This window comes from Pezoporus wallicus, unplaced genomic scaffold (assembly GCF_028554395.1).
Source record: "Pezoporus wallicus isolate ANWC-B61680 ecotype Strahan unplaced genomic scaffold, APGP_CSIRO_Pwel_v1 contig_8188, whole genome shotgun sequence".
Lineage (NCBI taxonomy): Eukaryota > Metazoa > Chordata > Aves > Psittaciformes > Psittacidae > Pezoporus > Pezoporus wallicus.
The window spans coordinates 3,698,593-3,723,196 of NW_026640104.1; the positions used below are offsets into that span (position 1 = coordinate 3,698,593).

Below are 24,604 nucleotides of genomic sequence, written 5' to 3' on the forward strand. Positions count from 1 at the left end.
CCCCCAACCTTACCCTTAAACTCATCCCTTTTGCATCTTTCTGCTTTTCTGTGATTTCTGAATGTGGTTATTTTCTTGAGCCTCACTCCCCCATACTGTCATCACAGGAGCTGTCAGAGCTGCCTCTCCAGAGATGCCTGTCCTAAACAAATCAGTATCTGCAGTTTAATTTTTCCCAACGGATGCAGTGTTTGAAATAAGCAATTCAGATATATTCATTTGGAAAAAAAAGCCCACGTGAGGCGCCATGAAAACATGAGGCTCCTGATAACTGTGATGTGTTCGAATCATATTAAATCGTGCAGTCTAAAGAACAGCTGGTATCTGTTCCATTTCAGCAAATACTGAAATGTGCATGTGATGGTCAACTAGATAAAGAAGCTTTTGCAAAATCATGGTGTTACCGTTAACAGTAACCCGACTTTCTAGGTTACTGTTGTGAGTTGAGCTGCTAGTAGAGTGGGTGCCTGTCTCTAGTCATTGCAGTTGTAAAGTAAAAGCTTATGTTAAAACCTGATAGCTTAAACCACAGTGGAGATAAGTTCTTAGTGCAATAACTTAAAGTTAGTAAAAGGTAAATGGCTGTTAAATGCTTTCAGTCTCGCCTGTTACAAGTTACGTGCCAGAGGCATAGTTACTGGCCACAGCTCCATTGGAATGAGCCCCAGAAGTTGCCTGATCAGAGCAAAGGGTTACAATGGCTGTATATTTCTTTTCCAAAAAAGGTCATCATTTTCCAACGTACTTTTCCAAGTCCCTATTTTCAATTTTCATTTGCCTTGTTCAGCAGTGTTGATCTCTAACGAGTTTATTATTGTGTTTGCTAGAGCAATAAAGTCCATTCTGACATTTTAACATCTATTTGTTTCTCTGTTAGTCAAAAAATGGCATCAGGTGTACTATGCTATTTTCAGAGTTTTGTTTCCTCTGTGTTAGCATGTCTTATTTTAACAACAGCGTACTTCTGCATTGCTTTTCTTGAAATGAAAGGGTTTTTTTCTGTTCTCTGCTGAAATTTGATTAGACTTCAGTCAGCTGTGGTTATCTGTGCAAGGTAGAATATTGGTAGACTATGATAATGCATGAATTATGCTGTAGACTGTTCCTATTTGTTAATGCAGTGTGGTAAAGCTGTCACTAAAGCATCATTTCAACAGCTAAATACATTATCAGTACATGAGATGTAAAGGGAAACTACAAAACAAGCAGAAATGATGCAAACATTCATAGTCTGTCCTGCCAGGACTAGTATCATCTGGTTTAGAAAGATCACTACGTGTGATGAGAGAATAATGAAATAATCTTTGGCAAAGCTACTGCAAAGCAGCGGTCACAGTATTTGCAACATTGCTGGAGTGGGTTGGAGCAATCAGTTCTTAGAGAGATACTGTAGCATTCTTTAGTATTAATGTTGACTTTTGCAGACTCTTCACCGTCAGCCACTTACTCCTAATTAGTTGTCTGTTTTAGCAACACTGTTTTGAAAGTTCATCCTCCTGGCTGCATGACAAGATTTTTTTCAAGCTTTCATTGTCTGTTGGTGCACATTAGGGCATGTGAAATCTTTTTCAAGTGGATACACGAGGCGTATTATCTGTCCCAAGGGGAAATGCACTGCCTGTTCTATTTTCTTTTTGAAAGAAAAAAGAAAAAACTAAATAGTTATATCCAGTTTCTTCGTTAATAAACGGAGAAGCTGTGTAAAATTGATGGACCTTTTATTTTTCTGTTTCATTAGAAGAACTAAGAATTAGAGCTATTTTTTTAAGCGTTCCAGAAATGGTTCTGGAAGTTTCAATATAAAAGGGTTCTTTGGGTCTTTTGGTTGACTTTTGGATGGCTAATAGCAGGGGGTTCTAGTGGAGGTGCTGGCACAACTTTTAGTGTAACAGTTTCTTATTGGTCTCTTGAGGCACAACTGCCTAGTAAAAGGGGGAATATTTATATGCTTTAAAATACTAACTTTTTATATAAAACTGTTGTTGTTTGTTTCCAGAAACTTAAAATTCAGTTGAGTACATTGTGTGAAAACACTTGATTTTTAGAATGTTTTGTAAGTCCTGAATAATATTTGCATGAGTAACATGTCCAGCGGTGGGCAAGTACAAGTTACAAGTGCTTAAGGTACTTATACTTCTGAAAGAAGAAGGATTATGGTAGACCTCGTGAATGCAGACCTGTATGCCTCTACGTCCCTTGAGCTGTCTCCCAACAGTTCAGACACCTCAGAATTGGTTACCAGTATATTTTGCATCCAAATCCATGTCTGTTTATGAAATGAAGGTGTTTATACAGAAAACCAAAAATCTGTTAAAGTCCCCCAGTTGTTTTAACTGAAAGTTTCTGTCCTTCCATATAGTTGCATTGTCATGTTTCTGCTGCACTAACTCTGAAATATATATGAGCTTGAAGCACATGTTGTTCAGGACCATATTGAGCACTGTATTCTGAGACTGTAACTTCTTTATCTCGTGGACCCTTTTGCCATCTTTAAAGGGCTCCATAGAGAGCAGCACTATACTCATGATCAGATTATTTCTGAAGGAGTCTGGCTGAAGAGTACGTAGCTTGGAGAACAAATCATTTGCAAGAAAAGTGTCTCTTAGTGTTCAGGGGGTTTGGTCCAGTTTCTTAGCTCTTGGCATGAGACTTTATAGTAATAAGAAAATGGAGTGATAGCAACAAAACCTGATGCTCTTTTTGTGTCCTCCTGGGGTTACACAAGCTCCAAAAGGCAACAGAACATGGCTTGACAGCAGGACAATTTATAAAGTGAAGTGTCTTAAGTGATGTTCCCCAGAATCTGATTGTGAAATAAATGGTAATATGCTTACTCCATACTTGCTTAGTTGCCAGACATGATAGTCATTCCTTCTCAGAGTATAAAGTGATGTCTGCATTGCCAGGCACAGCAGGCTAATAATATTCTACGGAAAGCTAAGTTTCTGAATTTCATTAACTCTATCTGATTTTATTAGTTTCTTTTGTTTTTCTAGTACATTGGTAATAACTTAAATTGCATCCTAATATTTCAAAGTTGTGATACTTGTCATGAGAATCCAAAGAGAAATGCATAAGCACTGTAATAAGAATCAGTCCAAAGACCAAGAAGTAGGAATAGGGATATTTCGACTCCAATGCAGAATTAACACGGTAGAGATTTGCTAATTACCTGTACACAGACATTCCATATTAAAGAAACCGAAAGCTCAGACTGAGCTTATTGGTATAATGGATATTTTACATGATGGCAAGTTAAGATCTAAGGTTTCAGGACTTGGAACAGTAATGATTAATGTAAATATCCCAGTTTTAATATCTAATAGTACAGATTACAATAATCATATAACTAATATGAATAACACAAGATAAGTAAAAAGCTTTTGTTCTATTAAGAAAATACACTTTCCATACAGCATAATTTAGAAGTCTGATTCCCATTCATTATGTTGTCAGAGTAAATGGTTCAGGCACTAAAATGTTTAAATCAGCTATAGGAAAGATATTTTAAAGGTTGTTTTAATCTCTAGGCATTGAGAAGCTAAATATTTAAGCAGCCACTAGACCTAATGTTTGAATTTTTAACTACTATTGAACTTCAAAGACAGAATTACAAACTCCAGTCATAAACTTGAGCTTGTGATACATCCTCAACTTCACTGCGTTGAAGTTTCTGTACAAACTGCAAATAATAAGCATGCAATGTAAGTATTTAAGTACCTTATAAAAAATAGCTGTTGGGGGGATAAAAGGAAGCTTTTCTAATGTACTTAAATAGGTAAAGTAAGTAGTTCTAGTGTATTTAAATAGGGAAAATAACAAGTATAAAATGTTTGCTATGATTATGAAAGACATCCAAAATGTTCTATAGAATCAGATTTATAGTATGTCTGTCTGATATAATTGTTGAGGAAACTAATTGAATTCCCAGATAAGAAATGGAGTTCATGATTAACTGTTGTGCTAGATTGAAGATTGTCTGTTCTACTTACAGTGGGGCAATGTAGAAGTTGAGTGGCTTGCTTAGCATTATCTGTGTGCTCCTCTGTCTCACCTCTGTAGTTCATTTTGAATCTGCTGGTGTGATTTACCTCCCTTTTACTAGTTTCTAACTTTCTTGAAGGTGATTGGAGTGAGTGAAAGTTTATTAATTGTAAGAGACAAACTGTTAAAAATTATGACAGGATCTGGGTCATCACCTTGAAGCACTTGAGACTCCACAGTGGTGGAGAGGGGGCCTTCTCTATATGGGTAAATGGAAGAGGTAGAAAATGACTTAATTCCTTGAGGTGATGAAGAACACAGAAGCAAGAAGGTAGATGAGCTCTTTTCAGTGAGCAGAAAGAGCCAGTTTGTGTAGGTTGGAAGGTATGACTGGTGAGGAGCTGTTAGACTCAGGTATAACAATACATACAAGTTCTACACAGTGTTAAAGACAATGAGCCAGAGAAACCCAGTTTGACTGTAGTTTTCGGAGTGAGTTGGCAGAAGGTCCATTTGTTAGAAAAGAAACATCTTTTTTACTTGTAAATTGAGCAAATTTAGTTTGGGCATAATTGAGAAACAGTAATTACAGAATCTTACAATGCCTGTTTTTTACAATCACTATTCACAGTAAGCTCAAAACAAAAGAACCCAAAGCAAAAAGAAACTTTTTCCCAAGCTGTGAACATAGAATTTCATGCTTCCATGGCAAAAGTTGCTTGCCGATTTATCAAACCCCGGGGAAAAACCAGAGATGGGCCTATAACTATCACTATGAACTGTGAGTTGGTTATAACACAGTAAAAAATGGCATTATTTTTTATAATTGCTGAGGTCAATGGTTTCAGAATGCGCTTAGAATGTCAAGAAAATGGCTGCTTGAAGGAGGCTTATGATGGTTGTACAGCGTGTGGGCTGTAGTCCTAGAGCCGTGTTTTCTGTAAGCTATTACCAGTAATCAAACGAGATGGTAACTTTAGGCATGTGTTATTGGGAGGAAATTTAAACTGAAGAACAAATGCTGTCATGAATTTCAATGCACCAAACATGCAACTCCCCCGACTGTATGTATTGATAATTTTACAGTATTTTCTTTAGAGGTATTACATGGTTCTCGACAGTGAATTATAGGTACAGCAGTGAGAGCCTGCATCTGCTCAGGCTCACCTTGGGCTGGAAGCACTGGCAGGAAACCCTGCGGGGCTCAGCAAGGACACGGAGCTCCCACCTTGCTTAGCAGACAGTCTGATGTGAAAAATGTTATATGCAATCTCAGCACCTGTTTTGTCCTTGAGATGCAGTATATTTCCACATATCACTTCAGAATATGAGTAAGACTGTTCATGGGGTTGAGGTTTTTATTGGGGGAATATTTTGTTTAATAGTTTTTCATTTTTTGCAAGTGTATTTGAATAGCTACATGTAAAATAAGCAGATGTGCTCTATTGTAATTGCAGTTACAATGTCTGCAGTATTATGGAAATGATTGCAGGGTTTTTTTTTTTTAGCTAAAAGAGAAAAAAAATGAGTCTGTATTGCCAGTGATTTATATTTCTAATTTTCAAACTTAACTTTACGTAGTCAGAACTTCTGCTTTTCTTTTAAGCTGCTGCTATGAAAGAGTCCTCAAACTTGGTTCGCAGAAACTATAAAGTCATTCAGGGCAATGAAAGATCTTGCTTTTTTAACCTTTCAGACAGTCACTCAGTTGAGCAGTCAGGCTGTATTATTCTATATCTTGTCTAACATGAGGAAACAGTCCCAAAAGAAAGATATCCCAAATTAACGCCACACTTCGTTAAATAGAGACATTCTTGGTTTTCACCAAGCTAATTCGATCCAGTTCAGTTAACCCATTTTTTTTGTACTCGGATCACGAAAGGCAGCCATGAATGAAGCAAGTTCATCATGTGTTTGACACATCAGTGTGAAACTAAAAGGCGGGCTGGGGGGGAGGGTTCCTGCCTTTAGCTTTTTAGACAATACCCGATGAAAGAGGCCCCTCATTCAAAACTGGTCTCCAGCAAACTGCTGCGGATCACTGTTACAAACAGGTATAATGGGAATTAGGCAGAACTTGATTCAGACACCTCTTGATTTCTAGTTGTGACTGTTTGCGTAATCCAGTCTTTATCTAATATCTTCAGTCCGGCAGATGGTTCACGGACTTCTCTATGAGCAAAAGGCTACCTGCTTCGGAAATGAAAAGTTATATGTAGATAAAAAAAAAGTAAAAAATATTACAATGTAAACAACATTATTTTTAAAACAGAAAAAAAATCGGTTCTCCATTTTACCTAATTTACATTTATAAATTGCATCCCTTCCACTTTTACACCCTGTGTGTACGGCTTACATATATATATATAGCTTATAAATTCAGATAGCAGTGATGAGCAGTCATAAAATGCATGTTCTTTACTTGAAGCTATCTTTAAAATAAATTTTAAAAGGATAGACATATATTTGTAATTCTTTGCATTATTCTCTGTCAACAGACATCACCCTTGACAGGCAGTACATGCAATCTGAGCTAAATAGTAGATTCTGTGAGGTGATAGAATGACGTTTGCAATGATGCTACTAAGGACATAGTATTTGTGAGCCAGACCCAGATGTTCAGAGGGTTAGTTTTCTTTCCAATCTTGCTGTATCAAGCGCATGAGAACATAGAGGCACTGATTTTTGAAGGTATTTGCTAATAGTTATACCAACCTGAGAGACAAGGGGACCATTTCATAAGCCTGACACTGAGACAGTGCTGCCTTGATCAATATCGACTGCACTTTTGTAGTTGAGGAAGAAAAGAATCTGAACACAACAACATCATGAAATAGCTTTGCTATTTGGGTATGTGAGAAAATCACCATGTTTATAAAATAATACATTATTTACTTAATTTTAAGTATGAAACAAATGTTGCTGCAGAAGATGGCTTTTCAGCTCTGATTTAAGCTGGTGATCTCATTGGAATATCTAAAGGACCTTTCACCTCTAGCAGCTGCTATGACAGCTGCGAATACATGTTAGTGTGCAGGATTTTGTTGTTTTTTTAACAGTCTCATCCCAGGACCTGTTTCCAGAACATTTCATTTACAGTATCACTTTCTGCTTAGAAGCTCAAGGTAAGTCTAGAGAGAAGAGAAGAAAAGAAGTAGGGAAGCACAATCCGTAATGTCCTTTCCTGTCTTTCTTAATTATTCAAATTTTATTGCAAAAAGAATATGGAAAAAAAAAAAATTGTGAACAAAGAATATAGTAAAATTTCCATTATTTCTGGGTATTTTCCTGTTTTTCCTAAGTTCAACGAATGAAGAAAACAAATCATATTAAATATTTTATAGCTATATGCTGAATTGAGCAGTGTCATCTAGTCAATGCTTTGGTCTGATAAGCATGCAATGCTAATATTTGGGGTTTTGTTTTTTTCCCACAGTTTTAATGTGAATCCTTCTGGCATTGAGGACCTCAGGAAAACAGTGGTGAGTTCTGAAATGTTATGAAAAGCCATCAGTAAATGCCAACTAATTGGTGCTTGACAGTTCCTGTTTAGCCTCTTACAAGGACATGTTAGGGTTCTTGGTTTTCTTTTGAGGTATGCAGAAAATCTAATTAGAAAATAATAAGCTTAATACAAATTTGGAAATAAAGAAGAGTTTTACACTCAATATGCATTGTACTTCTGGTATGATGACGTAGAGAAGGGGAAAATTAGATCTTTGCACAGAAAGTAAGAAGAAGACCGTTGCTTTGGGGTATTTCAGGTGATTCTGGAGAAATAATAGTCAGGAACTCTGCATTTGGCAGTGATGTATTAATTGTCATAACAGGACATTCTTACCACTGTGGTCAGAGACTTGAGGACAGTCTTTAGATGGCAAATCAAAATGGATGCAATGAACTGATATATGATGGGATTAATAATGCAAATCATTAATTAACAGCCTCTCAGAAAACACTACAAATAGAAATACGTTATTATTCAGAATCCTCTTTTGACTCTAAAAGTACCCAGAATATAATGTGTACTAAGAAAAGACCGGAAAAATCCACAGATTTCCCAGGCAGTGTCTTTGTTTGAAGGAAAATGTGGTTTTACTAGAATTCGTTCTGTGAATAGATGAAATCTTTAAAACTAGGGTTTGTTTTCAATCTTTCAAATATATAGAAAACAAGTTTCACAAGTAAATATGGCTTTGTACAGTTTGCTTTTGCTGGTTTATGTGAATGATTTGTAATAACATTCGATGTTATTGTAAATGCCCGAGTTTTTATAATGTAAGTAAGTGGTGGGAGATGTCAGTGTATATGAAGGCTGCCTTTGATCAGATAGTAAACTGAATTCTACCAGGCAGTTACTTAATCTCTGACAGAAAGCAACATCAAAAAATTGATTTAACTTAGCAGCTATTGTCTGTAAAGTAACCATAATTACAGTTTCTGTGTGCTTGCAAATGTACTACTGCACATCATGTGATTTATTGCTGGTAGAAGCATCGGTTTAATTCTTTTAAGAAATAAGATGTGAATTGTTTTATTTAAAGGATTTAAAGGTGATAAAAGAAATCCTTGATGATTTTTCCTTTGGAATACCAACTATCCTGAATGTCAGTTGTAGGATTAGGAGGTGGTGCTCATTTAATATGAAATACAAATTAGGTGGAGAAGAAACAATATCTCAGCCGTAGTTTTGAATGAAACCATTTGATTATTTTTTTTTTTAATATTCAAGATTCCTTTCTAAGGTGTTTGAAGTCATTTATTATTAGGTTCTGCAATAATAGCCCTCACCAAGTTGTTATATTTCTTCCTTGTGCATCACATTTAGTAATTATGTTTGTATGTCTTCTACTCTGGTGCCAACACCTGTCTCTGAAAGCAGTGTTTAAATGGGAGCAGTAACCAGTTGAAAGGGCAGCGTGAGCTCTTTAAGGCCTAATTAAGAACTGAAAGGAAGATGAAATAAGTAGGACAAAAGATGTGAAAGTAGCTTAGATGATATTCCCAGAGCAGAATTCCTCATTAGAACAATAAAGAGATGATCAGAGATTGCCAGGCCTTCGTTTTATCCAACTCCATTTCCTCCGGCTGTCAGTGTGTACCCTGTGGTATTTTGTAGCTGACACAATCGTTCTTTGCATAGATTTGTTATTTAAAAACTTTTTTTCCTTAATAATGCATTGTAAGATTAATGGTTTGTATTAAAATTATAGTATCTGGCTCTGTAAAGATGTGCCTTACACATTTAAGTATCACTTACTTGCTTGAACAGAACATCTAAATTCTTCTTCATTTGAACAATATTTATTTCTAGGTACTAACACTCTTTAACTCGAATTTTCTTGTGTAATTAATGTGATAGGTTATTCCCCCTAAGGATCTATTTGGGGCATTTGTATGACAAAACGTCTTTAAAGCATACGGTTTGCACACAATTTTACAGTAAACTTTATATAGTAATTAAAGTCATCATTGTATCTTAATTTACGTTCCTTTGCCAAATCAGCAAATGAGGCAAACCCTATAGTTTAGACATGGAAGTGTTAACGATGTCTTTTCCAATGTGTACAGAACTCTTAATAACATAAAGAGACAATTCTATTTCCTTCTTGTAGAAGAAAATGTATTAAAAATATAATGACCCCAAAGTGAATTTATTTTCTCTTCAGTACTTGTTGGAAATCAATTACTGACCAATTAATAAATTTCATTATGAGCCATTTTAATAAAGTGGGAGTTATTAATCACAATCTTGTAACTTAGTAAGCTTACAATACTGAATACACGTATGTAAACGTGACATTACATATCTCAAACGCAGTGAGAAACCCTTAAAAGCACAGATATTCGAGAGCTACTATTAGAATATGAGTGATGGAGAGAGGCTGATTGATCTGTCGTACTTCAGCCTATTTGCAGTTCACCATCACTTTTAATTAGGTTTATTTGAAAACTTTGGCCACCTGCGTTTTTTAATGATTCGACATATGCCATTGTGCAAATATGGAGCTACTGTATGGAAAGAAGAGGAATGAAGCATGAAAAAGGAATGAATATGAGTTTATTATGTGGTGTGCTTCCTAGCTGTGAAAGCTTTAGCATTTTTAATGACAAGTTTCTACTGTAAACAAAAGCTATCTTATCTTCTTCTTCCGCCCTGTTAGAGGAGCAGGATTTTAGAGGTGAGATTAGTTTTACTTCATTAAAGGTTCCATATCTTTTAAATGTCTCCATTTCTGAATCAGATAAAACTTACTGCTTAGCACGTCTTAACAGTGCTACTTTGACTCTCCCAACTTTTTTCTCAGTTACACGTTTCCAAATATTTCATAATATGGTTATTTCAGGTCAGAGCTAATTCTCTTGACACAGAATAAGACATTCAAGTTTATCTAGCCCTTTGTTAAGGCCACAGGTTTGTCCATCTCTGCTAATACCTGCACTTTCAAGTCATCAGAACTCATTACAGAAACAGTTCTGTTTTCCCTACTGCTCGATTCTGGTTCTTTCCTGATTTTTAAAGCAAGCAAGCAGGCAAGGAAGGTCTTTTAGTAATACACATTTCTGTCTTAAGTGCTCTGGTGCAAATAAGATGCAGCCTTTTAGTTTTCACCTGAAGTTTAAAATTGAAAGGTTCATTACATGAATAAGAGGCCATGTCCTGGAGAACCACTGATGACAGAAAATAGAATATGAAAGACAGATGAGGGCTGATGTCCTTTAGCGCTAAGTTTGCTATGATGTGCTCAAAAAGTGAGAACTTAGAGAAGTTACAGCAGGATGTGAATTCTCAGGGCTCTTTCTCTGGTCGTTCTGTACTTAACTACATAGTAGTTTCCCAAAATGGACCTGCTTACTGTTCATGTGGTTACTGCTTTTACGGTCATTAACTGTGTATACACCTCATAAAACAGTGGGATTTTGACATGATGGTGTGGGAAAACTTACTGCAAACTGGGAAAGCTATCTCCAGTTGTCCGCTCCAGTGGGGTTACTGGAGGGAACGCTATAGAGTAAATGGAGGTATGTTGCCAAGAAGCCGCTTCTGTCAAGAGGTGCACATGAGAAACATATGAAAAGCATGAATTTGTTCAGAACACTGAACTATTTAATAAAACCTGGTGTTTTTTCACACTTATCTGTAGGATGGAAATCCTTTCGACGCCACTGCAGGATACCGTAACCTTACTTACGAAGAGGTTTTGCAGGAGCTGGTGAAACATAAAGAGCAACTTAAGAAGAAGGACACCCATATTCGTGAACTTGAGGATTACATTGATAATCTTCTTGTACGAGTAATGGAAGAAACACCCAGTATTCTCAGAGTGCCATATGAACCTTCCCGAAAAGCTGGGAAATTTTCCAAAAGCTAAGATAGTGAGACCTGATGGTACTTTGTGCTGAATACATTGCGTGAAGGAAATCACACTTTACCATTTTGTCTTCTCTTCATTCGTTTTCTCCGAAGAAATTCCAGGAATGAGGGGAGGACGGGACTATGGCGTGGGATTCTTTGGTTTGTTTTTTACTCTAAACACTAGCAGGGCCTGCCAAAAGTAATATTCTGTTACATGGTCTAACTAACTTTTTTTTATTATTATTATTTTTGATGAAACAGACCGCTTACGGTGGAGTTAATAATACACCTTAAATATGTCCATGCAGTTTATATGGTAGCTTAGTGTTCACCATGTGGCAGTTTCAACTGGGAAGCCTGTCTGTTATGAATGTTTTCTTGAGTGATTCTTGGTATTATGCGAATATATCAATTCTGATATTACAGCATGCCATCAAGACTGCTGTTTTCAAGCCAGTGTAGTACGCTTTACTAAACCTAAGTGCAGTTTGTTGCAATGGAATGTAGTTTGTTCTACACGTATTAGAGGAAAACAGTGATGCACAATCTTTGCAGATTAAATGCTGTATTCTATACAATGTGCTTTTTGTATAACAATATGAAATATACCATGCCATTCCAGTAATGGCACATGCTGGAATCAGTTATTTTACACTTAAATGCTGGATGTTGTGTGTAATGATTGAACTTTGGTAGTGAGCTCATGACATAAAGTTGTTTTGAGGATCTTTTTATATGAAGTTATTGCATGCCTTTTTATATGTTAAAGTACTTTGAACAGTGTTAATAGAGTTGGAGGGAGAACTGGAGAAAAGTATGAAATAAAGATACGAATACTTTGTTCAGTTAAAGACTACTACAGTGAAAATGTAGGAGAAATGAACAGACTGACTTAAGTAGACATGATAATTCAAAAAACATGGAACTGACTCAATTTAAGGTTGAGTTTTACATGATATATATCTGTCTTGGGTTTTTTAATCTTATGACAATGAAGTATATGCCCTTAGAAATAGGCGATGTTGCTTAAACATATATAGAGTACCTGAAAAGGCTTTTCATTTAAAAATACTCCTCTATCCCTTGTAAGTACTTCTAAAAGTCAGTTTTCATTGAGGCAAATGAGAGAAGAATGTAGTAAATGTCTTCCTGATCATTTAATAATTGTTTGTAAAATTACGTATGAAAAAGGTATCTGTTATTCAATAAATTGGCAAAATATAGTGCTGAATGTATAATGGGAGGATACCGCAGGAGAAAAATCCTCGCAATGTTAAGATAAGTAGGTCTCAGTTTTAATTTTTCTTCCTAAGAGCCTCAGTTGTCTGTTTGTGTGAGAGAGTAAGGTGATATTAAAAATGTACAGAGAATAGTTTAGATTTAGATACAAGAAAACTGATTCTCTTCTCCTCCTCCCCCTCTTTTTCTGCACTTGATCTGGTTTTGGTTTGTGTGTTTTTTCTTATAGCACCGTGTAATGGCTGTTACTGAGGAGGAAAAAAAAAGCTTGAAATGAAATTCCATTTTTTTTCTTCTAAAAGACCTAAATACTTTGTCATTTTTAAAACTGCACAAATTAGTAATGTCTTGAATATAGGATCTGGAAAAGTTAAAGAAGTTCTACCTGGATGCTTTTGATGATGGTGGTATTGTATGACAGTACAGATTTATTCTTCTTAGAAAAGAAAGACTTCTTTATAGAATTGTTCTCAGATTTCATTTACTTATTTTTAGCTTTTTTCTTCTTCTTTCTTTCTTCTATTTTCTTCTTTATTTTACCAGCTACCTCCCATCCCCCTAGTCCTGTGTCCCTAAAATGTATGCAGTCTGAGTGTTCCCAGCTCACCATTGGGATCCCTTAGCATAGATTATTGTGCCTGGATAGAGCTTGAGTTACTCAAGGCCTACCTACTTGTAGTGCTCTGTATTTAGATGTTGGTAGGACAGAAATGGGCCCGCTTCATTAGGCAGTCTCTTTTGACAGCCTAAGGATTTATCACGTTCGGTACCTCATAAGCCACCTGAATGTTCTTTTGACCCACTTAAGATCTAAATGACTGTAAATTTGTTGTAATATATTTGAAGTGCCAAAGGTTATGTACTAAGTTATCGTACGTTTACAGTTGGAAGTTAGGTTTTGCACTCTATTTGATTTCAATTTCCTAATTACACCAAGATGTATTTCAGTTACTCAGTGTTTCCATAAAAATTCTTAAACGTTTTCAAATGTTTGGCCAAAGCAAGTGGTTTTCTCGTATTGTTAGTGGGGAAGTGTTGCACAATTGTTTTGAATTCCACAGTCATTTTCAAACTCACTGGTATGAGGCCATCTGTAGTATCTACAAGGATTAAATCACACACCCCAATGGGGTTTAACAAGTAAACTAACCCGAGAATATGCTCCAATGACTTTTTCACTTGCAAGCCAACTTATAATTATTAAAATGAAACTCTACTATATTTAGCACCTCGGAAATGACTCCTTTTAGAATGTAAATGTAGAATATCAAACCGCATAATTGACTAAGAGCAGATCATTTGACATATTTGCATACCAACAACGATAAGCAGATTAAAGGTAGCGAAAAGATCAATTTTTGTGCATTAGTGAAGAAATTTAGTGAAGCTTTGAATGTGCTATCTAGTCTTTATCTGATCTGTACGTGAATAAAAGCACCTTTTGTTTCTAGCAGTTTGTCAAGAAAGGGGGGAATGACAAACACAGTTTAGGCAAAGGTAGAGTTCCTACGAGAGGCAGAATGGGACATTTACAACTGTGAAAGATTACAGAGTTCTAGCTGAAGATATAGGCTGCTTTTGGAGCAATTCTGGAAAGGTTTATACACTTCATTTTCTTCTTAGAAAGAAAATTTTATCATTTTTCTATATTTTGAGGTTATTTTTGGAAAGCATCTTCACCCCACATGTATTTTTTGAACCACACGGCTTTCAGATGAAAACATTTCACACAGACTAATTGATAGGTTGAAAATAAAGTTCTGCTTCTCCCATAGGATAAAAATGTAAGCTTTCTTGCAGATCATTTTAAAACCAGAGGAACTTGCCACTTACAGTCAGCCTTTCTTGCCCTTGAAAATATAAGGATGAAAATTTTGGACATGTCCATATTATTTGGATTTTTTCTCTCGACAGTTAGTGTAAGACTTCATCCATGCACACAGTAGATTTGAAATTAGCCTTTTCAACTGCTCTGCTCATAGCCGTGTGTTTTACTGACTTTAAGGAACAAACATGAAGGCCATACTGTAATGTTGTAAGTAACAAATTGAAATTTTCTGCCATTCAAGAAGGATGTTTAATATTTACATATGTTACCTCTTGCTGCTGTATATTATGTTTAGCTTGGTTTTCCACCTACTAATGAATGTAGCGTTCTCCCTAGATTATACATAACTACATTTATTGCTGTTAGCTCTGTATCAAGCTCTATTTGTAATTTTCCAGCTGTGAAAATGTTGCCTTGCATTTAGAAAGGTTTCGTGATTCGGGGACCTAATGAAAATCGTTTTCATTAGGTGCTAGGCTGCATTTCTTTCTGTGCAGGATGCCCTTTCTTAGATGCGTCTTAAAACAAATGGAACTGCTGTCTTAACATGTTTACTGCTGCACTGGATGTTGATTTACACTTCCAGCTTTAAAGAAAAATTATTGTCCTATGTCAAGAAAGCTCATGCTTTTTTGCTCTTTATGTATCCATTACTGTTGTAGATATGATAGAGGCGTTAGCTGTGGGCTTTTAAAGCACTCATATTTAAAGCATGTTGACTAACTTCCTCTCTTTGAAGTCCATGGTGAAGGATTATAGTGCTGCTGTGTTGATGATGGTAGATTTAAGGGTCTGTCAGCACTTTCGGTATGAAACCCTATATTCAGGGATTTATAACTTCTAAATGTAGATACAGTCACTGGAAGTATTTAATATGCAATAGGTAGCACTTTAATCTGTTAATGAAGGATTTTGAGGTTTTTTTCTGTTGAAGAAGTCACAGTCTCCTACAGCATGGTGGGCATTCGCTTTATCTTTCATAATTTGTACATTGAAGAAGCCACTGTATATTACAAATGGTAGACCCATTCCTATTCATCTTAGAAGCTTCCAGATGTCTTGTATTACAGTGTACCATAAAAAGCTGAAGATCCAGGTTATATAGGAAGCCTGTAAAAGATATGAACATTACTTATAACTTAAGGGTTGATTTCGTCTTGTGCAATCAATGGTAGTTTGTCTACATTTAATAATGGTACAGAATCACAACTGTATGCACATGTGAGAAGTATAAACTTAGAATGCATGAAAAACTTTTATTTTTGTTTCATTAGTGCAACTTCAACTCCTTTAATTTGATTAAAATGTTATATTAATATTTTATTTTCTGTCCATTAAATATTGCATGTCTAACACTAATAAAGCACCACAATGCACTACCGACGTATTCCTTGAACTGTGATGTTGATCTGTGTAATGCAAACCATGTAACTCCCAAGCTCGGCTTAAGTATGTGTTTGTAGGAACTGTGCTGTTAAGACTCCTGGACCAGAAAGAGGTGTATTTCCTTAAGGACAGCTCTAAAGCAATATCACTGTATGTTTGCAAGGTAACCATTAAGGGAAATCTCTTCAGTAGTGTCAAAACTTATAATTAGTGGGAAAAATAAGCATATTCTTAAGTATGTTTGGTTTTATATGGCAGCTGCAGTCCCTATAAATGCACCATTCCTCCGATTGTGTGGTTGTGTAAATAGTACTGGGAGATCTTTGGCACTGCAGACCAGAACTGCATTTAGCATGCGGACAAACACTGTGCAAATTTGGATAGGGCAAACATGACGCATATTTCTCTTCAGGCTTGACAGAATAAAACCCAGCTAGAATGACAGAAAACTGGAGCATTGTGCCCCACTTCCCTGTCCCATAGCTAGTTTTTAAAGTCCCTGCAACTTTTTCCCTTTTCTCAAGGAAAAAAAAAGGTTTTGCCCATCTTCTTTTCCTCTTCTTTGAGGCAGCAATCCAGCAAAGTCTGTCCCATGACAATGACAGGTTTTCTGGATCCTAAGGAGATAGGAAGACTGGTCCTGGATCAGAAGAACGTTGTGAGGAGTTCACCCAGTAACTTGGAGGCTTGCATTTCACTGGGATGAGATTCCTTTCCTTGCAGTTAACTTGCTCCATGACTAGGTCCTTTGTACAGCTATGGACTAGGTTTAGAAAGGGTTCTTCTCTTGGAGGTATCCATGAAATACAGTGGTTATGGGAAACAGGAGGGAATTTTTGGGATGTATATGTACTTACATGCACATTGTTATGCAGGTCTCCATCAGCTGTTTCACCCATGTCTCACCGATTTTGGGACTGTTCTGTGGGGTGAGTACATGAGGAATGAGGATAGAGGAGCAGATGGGTTTCTGAAAGCACCCTGCTGCCTATTAAATACCAGTTTCCATCTGTAATTCACATCTGGTAACTAATCTCATTCCTATGCCCATTTGAAAATGAAGCCAGTGCAATTTCCCTACCGCAGAGGCATAATGTTTGTTAGTTGATACCAACCCTAATTCTGTTGACAGGGTAACAAACCAGCTTGATTAAACAGCTTCCAGTTTCCCCTGTGTGGAGTTGGGTTTTGAGTTTTCATATTTAATATCTCAACCTCCTAATAAAGGTTTCCAGGGATATTTTGAATATAGTTTATCAGTTAAAGAGCTATTGAAATACTTAGATTTAAACTAGATGGATCATTAAGGACCATTCTCTCTCCAGTTGCATTTATTAAAGTTAGTTCTTTATGGAGCCATACAGAGTAAAAATCAGGATTTCATTTCCATATTAATTTGTTTTTATGGGAGTGTTGTGCGAGCTCTGGCTGCAGCTCACTTGGGATACGTTGCCCTGTTGTGTAATACTGGGCACATTAGTAAAGTTATAAATAATGATGATGAAAAAGAAATCCTATCTTTTATTCTGCATTAATAAATGTTGGATTATTTTGTAATAATGTCATTTTACGAGAGAAAGGAATAAGACTATCTGCTAAAGAAAGCTGTTTTCTCTTGTCTACTACTTCCTAGGTAAACATAGAAGGCTACCACACCAAGTACAGCTCAATTTGAAAACCTTGTGGCATTGTATGAATAATGTTTATATATACTAGCAGTATATTCAGTGCTGGAAGCCAATGCCTATTACATGGAGATTAATGCAAACTATTTCTAAAATTATTATTTATTATTCTTTTTACAGCATTTAGCAATTGAGATCAGTCTTTGATAAATAGATGATGATTTAGGATGGGAAAGTGCCCTCCGTGGCTTAACACTGACAAGTTTATACTTTAAAAGTAAGCAGCTTTAAAAGGTTTTAAGGACATGCAACATTTAAATCCATATATCAAAAAGGAGGCAGAATTTCACAGGGTGGTCTTTTGTTTCAGCCTTAGAATTATCTGCTGTGTGATATAGAGGGAGTTAGTAGAAGCAAAGCTGGAGAGATTCCACTGTTGGGAAAACCACCAAGAAAAAGTTAGTAGGGCTAGGATTCAGATTTTAAGGGATCTGTTTGCCCAGCAGGTCCTTTCTGTAGCAGGGACCAGTTAACACAGCATCCTTCACTAGCAAGATCACTTGCCAGGGTGAAAACCTCCCCAAAAGTGAGAGTTTAATGGAAGGATTGGTTCCTGAGGGCTTAGATGTGAGGCAAGGGCACACTGCTTTGGCCAGGTGTCACCTCTGCTTTTTTAGTCTCTTAGGCATTAGTTTTAACTTTAGGGATTAAACAAACCGCTTTCCTATGGACGTTAGGAAATGGCTTAGGAAATTCAGTGCATGCAACACGTGGCTGGCCAGACTGCCTCTGTGGTTACTTGAGGGATGTGTCTGGCTCCAGGTCTCGTGGAGTCTAACAAATAAACCACCAAAATGTGTCATATCACCTTCTCTAAATGATTCATTCGGGGCCTTCTTAGGTGATGAATGTCTCCGTCTCCGATAACTTGCTGCTTACATTATGAATTCCCTGAAAATTGACTCCCTGGGACATCTTTACAGGAGACATCAAGGGTCTCCATTTAAATTTAATGAATATTATGTAATTTGTCAAGGACTTACACAATGCATTAAGAAAATTTGCCTCTTTGAGGGCAGAGTTTTGTCAAAATAATGGCAGCCTAATGGCATCCTTTAAAAGCAGCTGCTGACTCTCCAGCTACGAGTATTTTCTATTTCCTAACAAAATGTTTTCCCCAGTAAAGCAGCTTATTTCATTAGCTTATAATTCATAGCTTAAATATGCTTATATTTTGCTAATTGTAGATTACTCAGTAGTTGTTTTTTAAGGAACACTGGAGCACACATGCAACATGTCCTGGTTTTTTAAAAGGAAAGTCTGGCCTTTTGCATAGCAACCGCATTGGGATAAGCTTTTTTCAATACACTGTTTTGAAGGTGTTCTTATGTGCTATTTTAATCTAAATCATTAAATGCATATAACAAGAAACAGTTGAAAGCATTCATGTAATTTATAATTTCATTATAGATACTTGCTCCAATATTTTATAGTTGTGATTCAAAGCTACCACTGTTCCATATTTTAAGTTGTAAGGCGATACTGTGAGATTCCAAATTGTTCTTTTCCAAAGTATACAGAGCCAAAGTATCTGACATCCTCTTTTTGTGTTCTAGAAGTTAAAAATGAGCTCTGGGAGAATTAAGGTTTTCCTAAAAAACTATACAAAGCTTTGTTGAACTGCAGGGCCATTAGACGTGGGTACATAGCCTCAGGCACCCTGGTATCCAGCAGGCTAGCATCAAATTTGCTTTACTTCTTTATAAACCCGAGGACAAGAGAATAGGAATCAGTTTACAACAGGTGCTAGGTGCTGCTCTGTCACACCCAGGAAAAAAGTGGTGCTTTGTGAGCTGTGATGTTGGCTTCTTGGTGTGCGTGACATATACTGAGTATATTCTGTGATTCTACGAATACCAGGCTTATGTGTTTCCAAGATCAGATGCAGAATATTCCCTATTTTCTTATAGTTAAAAACTTGTATAAATAACTCTATTGTTAAGGGCCAGATTATTATTGGTTATAATAGATTTAACAGTTCACTTGATTAACGTTAACTGCCACTTGAGATGTTCTTCTAATTGACCTCTTCATAATCTGCGCACAGCATACTGTGAAAGAGTGCGAATTTTAACTTAATGAAACTAAATGAAAGAAACATCCGGCAGCAGTGGGGAGAAATAGAATAATCCTAAATAAAGCAAAAGAATGGTGTGATTTGAATTAAGATTCAGTTGGTAGATACTGAAGAGTATTTTTTTTTGGCAAGGATTTTTATTACATCTGTCCAGTATAATTGCTTTGGAAAACTCCTTTGTGCATGATAGTATAAACTTTGCTAGCTCTTTATAAACCAAATACTAAATTAAGGACTTGTGCTTAACCTTTGTTTCATCAGACATGATTTGAGACAGTTGTAGCATCATTTTCTTGCTGGAGTTGATCATGACAGGGTTATATTTACTAATGGGGCCTTAGCTATTCTTTTATCTGTGTCAGGATTTTCTATGTAGTTTTTAAGTTCTGAACAATTAACCACAGTCTATTTAGAGCATTAGTTAAAACTTGTTCCAGTTCTCTTCATTCTTACACACGTCGATGTGCTAAACTACTCCAGAAACCAGCTTAGCTCTCACCATATTTGGAGGCTGTTCCTCTTCTTTGCTCTTTTGGATGGGGACTTACTTCCAAAGTAACAAATGAAATATGTGTTGAGAGATGACTGCCAAAACTGGGATGAAAGCAAGTTTCTGAAGGACTCATTGGAAAACTATCTTGAACTTTGGACGCATGACTCAAAGCCCACAGTCTAAATAGAGCAAAACATAGTGAAAAGAACATCAAGGTGAGAACAGATTTCTTGAATGTAGAGGGAGGAAGGTTGTCCCCTTAAGACCAATCACTTTAGTCTTGGGGGAAAGGAATCAAATAAGCAGATAAATTCCCAAATACATATCAATGAGGATGGGTTGGTCAGGGTGTTCTTCATCTGCAAGCCCACAAGCCTTTGCAGTTCCTGTTTGGGTTTACTACCTAAAAGTATAGTAGGCAAAGAGCATTCAAAATAAAAGGTAACATTCACTGGTAATGTCGTGTGGGACATCATCAACTTGTTTGAAAAGTTGCCTGGTTTGGAGATGTGTTCTGTTCACTTAACAGTGTCTTCCTTACCTAACCTAAAAATATGAGAACATTCAGCCAGGTCATTTGAATAAGGAGGAGACCACATTTTTCCCTGTATCCTAAAGAAACATGCAGACTTGCAGAAGACAACTGCTGTACCCAAGGGGATAGTTGTACTTTGCAGTTGAGTGGGTGTGCTTAACTAAACAGCTGATATTGGAGAAAAAAAGAGTTATTCTGTGAAAAACCCAAGCCTCTCTCTCAATCACAGTACCTCTCAATATCCCAAGTTTTAAAGGTGTTCAGAAATAGCAGGTGAAAAGCATTCAGTAATGATGGTCTTCAGTAATTGGAGTTGTGTGTTTAGTTGAAAAAGATAAATGTTAATTTTAGAAGGAGAGGAAGTGAGATAGTTTTGAGGCAGCTGCTGGTATTGATTGGTGAAATACTAATATATAAGGTGGTTGTAGAAGGGAACATCATCTCTCTCAGACTATAAAAGGTAACAAATAAGCTTCTTGGGTGTTCCTGTGGTAAGCATGAAAAACAATAACTGCTTCTTTACAGGAGGCACTAACTGACTAGCATCACACTTCAGGAGTGTGTTGGATGCTGTGAACACAAACAGTAGCAGATTTCTCAGCTTTTCCTACTGTCTGGGAAAAAGTGCATGAATTGCCCCCCAAAATAAATTGCTTGAATTAAAAGCTCCTGATTTTTATTTATTTATTTCTTACCCAGAAGATAATTATCAGAAACACAAAATATCGCATCTGTTACTTCTTCATTTGATTCCTCCTTTGACTCGTCTTTGAAGGAAAATTTATTAGTGACTAAAGCCTAATGGAGTCAATGCCTTGTTCGAAGAATGACAAATAAACAGAGTGATGCAGTTCTGAAGGGCAGATATGAGGCCAGTAGAGTTCTTTTTACTGCTCAGATGTTTCCATGAAATGCTGGTTGTCTGGCAGGAGCACTTGTTGTGATGTCCTAGGAAACATCCTTCCCTCCATAAATCCCTGTACGAGCTAGCTGTTGTTCTAGCTTGGGAAGATCTACTAGCATGATACTGGTCAGCTGAAATAACCAGTCACTGCAACCCCAAATGCAAAGTGATGCTTTTCCTGAAGTGTTTTAGAAGTCAGTGTTTTCTCATTAGGCCACTTTAAGAGATACTGAGATAATGAGATCATCACATTACGAAACTTCCAGGATTTCATCTTTTTCTCCTTGCTAACCTCAGACTGGCACTTGGACAGCCGAGTCAGTGTCTGAAAACCTTTGAGCAAGCTGGTTGCAGTTTGTACAGTAGCAGATGTCAGCATGACGTTTGGATTATTGTTATCCTTTTGCGATGGTACCCAACAGCACCAGCGTATATTCTATTGGCTTGCATCTCTCAACTGCTGGATATTAATTATTTAGACCATTGGAAAACTGAACCTCTCTGCTTCCCGCAGGTATAAAATGTGTTTATTTTAGATGTGGCCCTAGGCTTTACACTGTCAGAAAAGCTGGCAGCATTATCTGCTAAAAAACATGAGTCTCTTGTTCTCAGACCACTTATGAGCAGCTAAACTCAGGAGGCTCACTCCTGTTTCCATCTGTGTTTCCCTTTTTTGTCTTTAGACCCTTACCAAGTAGAAAGAAATTCTCAATAAGTGTAATTACTCGTTTTCAAACTTTGACATTAATACCAAATTTTGGCATGATACCAGGTCAAAATGAGCTTAAAAGGCTGCTGAATTCCAATATTAACTGTTATTCCCACTTCGCTCTGGTTTTAATGACTATCTTAGATCCAGGGCAGCAGACCCTTACCATGCCTGTTTGAAAACAGCAATTAGCTTTGCTGACATGGAGGAAAATTTAGGGCTGGGTGTAAATCCTGGTCCCTAGGAATGGAATATTTTGGCTTGTTTGATTAAATAATCTGTTTGTAGCCCAGGACTGTTGTGAGATGGCAGTAGCATCAGTCTGTTTCTTCCTGAGGCTTTTCCTTCTTCTGATACACAGCTAAATACTTGAACGCATTGGTTTACACAGCTTCACTTATGAATATAAGCTTCAGCTATTGAAATAGCTTCAGCTATTAAAATAGCTTCTCACATTTTGGTGCGCCTGTACTTTCAATTTGGCTTCAAATCAGTATAGGCCATGCAGTTTGGCAAGTTGTAAAAATTAGTTGAATTATAATAGCCAATAAAGCAGCATACTGCTTGAACATGTTATATTTTCTTTGCTAATATAATTGCTCATTGACAGAGCCTTGGGTGACATGGTTTAGTGGGAGGTGTCCGTTCCCATGGCAGGGGGGTTGGAACTGGATGTTCCTAAGGTCCTTTCCAACCCTAACTATTCTATGATTCTATATTTTCCAGATACAGTTCTGTATACTTAAGTATGTACCTGAATAACTGCACTTTTACATTCAGGAGTCAAGTAGCTACTTTGTATGCCGTGCTTATCTTAAATAGAGTTTGATTTAAAACATTTATCTTCCCCGGTATCATCTCCCATGTCAAAGCACATTTAAATCATGCTCTGTTCCTAATATCGCTTGTCTTTAAAATGGTATCGGAGCACAAAAAAGTTTGATGAGCGCTCTGTTATTTGCCCAGTTTGTAGTTTTTGGCTGCTCTGTCATTGTTTTGAGCACCACTGAAGTTGAGCAGGAGAAGCTTGGGCAAAGTCGACTCTTAAAAATTAAAGCCAAGGTCAGACTCCAGGGTTAGCAACAGTAGAAGACTGCAATTTAAGATGCATCCTATTATGCAAAATCATGTGTTGAGTTACAGCCTCAAGCCTCCGTTGGGATGTGGGAGGTTGCCTGGGTAAAACTATCAGAGGGATTTCAGGAGGGGTTTTCTTTTGTTTCTCCCTTAATCGTGGCAGAGAAGGATGCAATTCTGGCAGTACCCATCACTTTTAGGTCAGTAACTCAAGACTGTTAGTCCAGGAACATGCAGTAGGCACATCGCTGCGGTGAAGGCAGCACACCCAGCATGAGGTTTAGGAGTCATTTGGCACCTTGTCACATATTGTTGGTTTGCACAGGTAGAACATTCAGGCAACACCTCTGAATATAGAAATAAATCAGTCAAGGGATAGCAAGTGACTCACTAATCAGATTTTACTGATTATATTCTTAATATTTAAACCAAACACAGCTAAATGGGAGGTGTTTTCCCTAAGATCTTAATTTTTCCTTATTTTTGCTTTTCCTTCAGATAATTGGAAGGCACAAGCACACAGCGGTGCCAAATGGTGGCTCCCAGAAAGGCTGGAAGCAAGAGATCTCACTCGGTTTACTTGAATGATTGTGTGGAAGTTAGGAGAATTAATTTGCCAAAGAAAATCTGTTTTCCTTCTCTTTTGGGAGTGAAAAAACCACCTCATGTGCTGTGCTTTTAAAGTACTTATCCCCAAGCCAAAACACCGTAGAGCTATTTTGTAGTCTTCCTACTTCAGAAAACATCAAAACCATTACATGTTCTCAACATCAGTGTGAATCGGAGGTTTAAGGTTTCATAATTTTGATCATTTTTATGAAAGCATTCTTAATAAGAGAAACAGACAGATTATGTTCAATAAAACCAGAAACACCGTTCTGAATATGTTCAAACAAGTTTTTGCATTGATAAACAAAACTACTGGGCATTTTTTTCACTCATGCAGACACACAAAAAGCGCTTACTAAAGAATTTGTACAGTGCTCAGGGCAAGTTACAGCTGGATCCTCTTAAAAACCTCAATCTTTTCTAATAAATGACTCATAAAACTATTGTAGCTATGAAGCTTTTCAGAAAATATGTATAATTAGAAGGGATTTTCACCATTTGAACAAATGTTAAGTTATTGTAAATATCTTCTTTAAATACGAGAGGGGGGAAAAATCCCCTACGTGTTGCTTTTGCAAACCATTTCTCTTCCAAACAGCCCAGAAACTGAGTTTCAAAACTGACACATTTACTACAGTAATTGTTCAGATGTGTTTGACAGTGACGCTTCCTACTCGCAGGGCTAAGGCACCACTCTCACAGTTCTATAGAGCCAAACAGC

At 36.9% G+C, this 24,604-nt stretch overlaps 1 protein-coding gene across 1 annotated transcript in view; it reads left to right on the forward strand.

Moving 5' to 3' along the window:
- Positions 1-11,595, forward strand: part of RAB11FIP2 (RAB11 family interacting protein 2) — a 29,229-nt gene extending 17,634 nt beyond the window's left edge. The window contains exons 4-5 of the mRNA XM_057417250.1: positions 7,421-7,466; positions 11,130-11,595. Coding sequence (XP_057273233.1) covers positions 7,421-7,466; positions 11,130-11,357 — 274 coding nt within the window. The 3' untranslated portion in view covers positions 11,358-11,595. The remainder of the gene's footprint in view (positions 1-7,420; positions 7,467-11,129) is intronic.
- Positions 11,596-24,604: the final 13,009 nt, after the last annotated feature.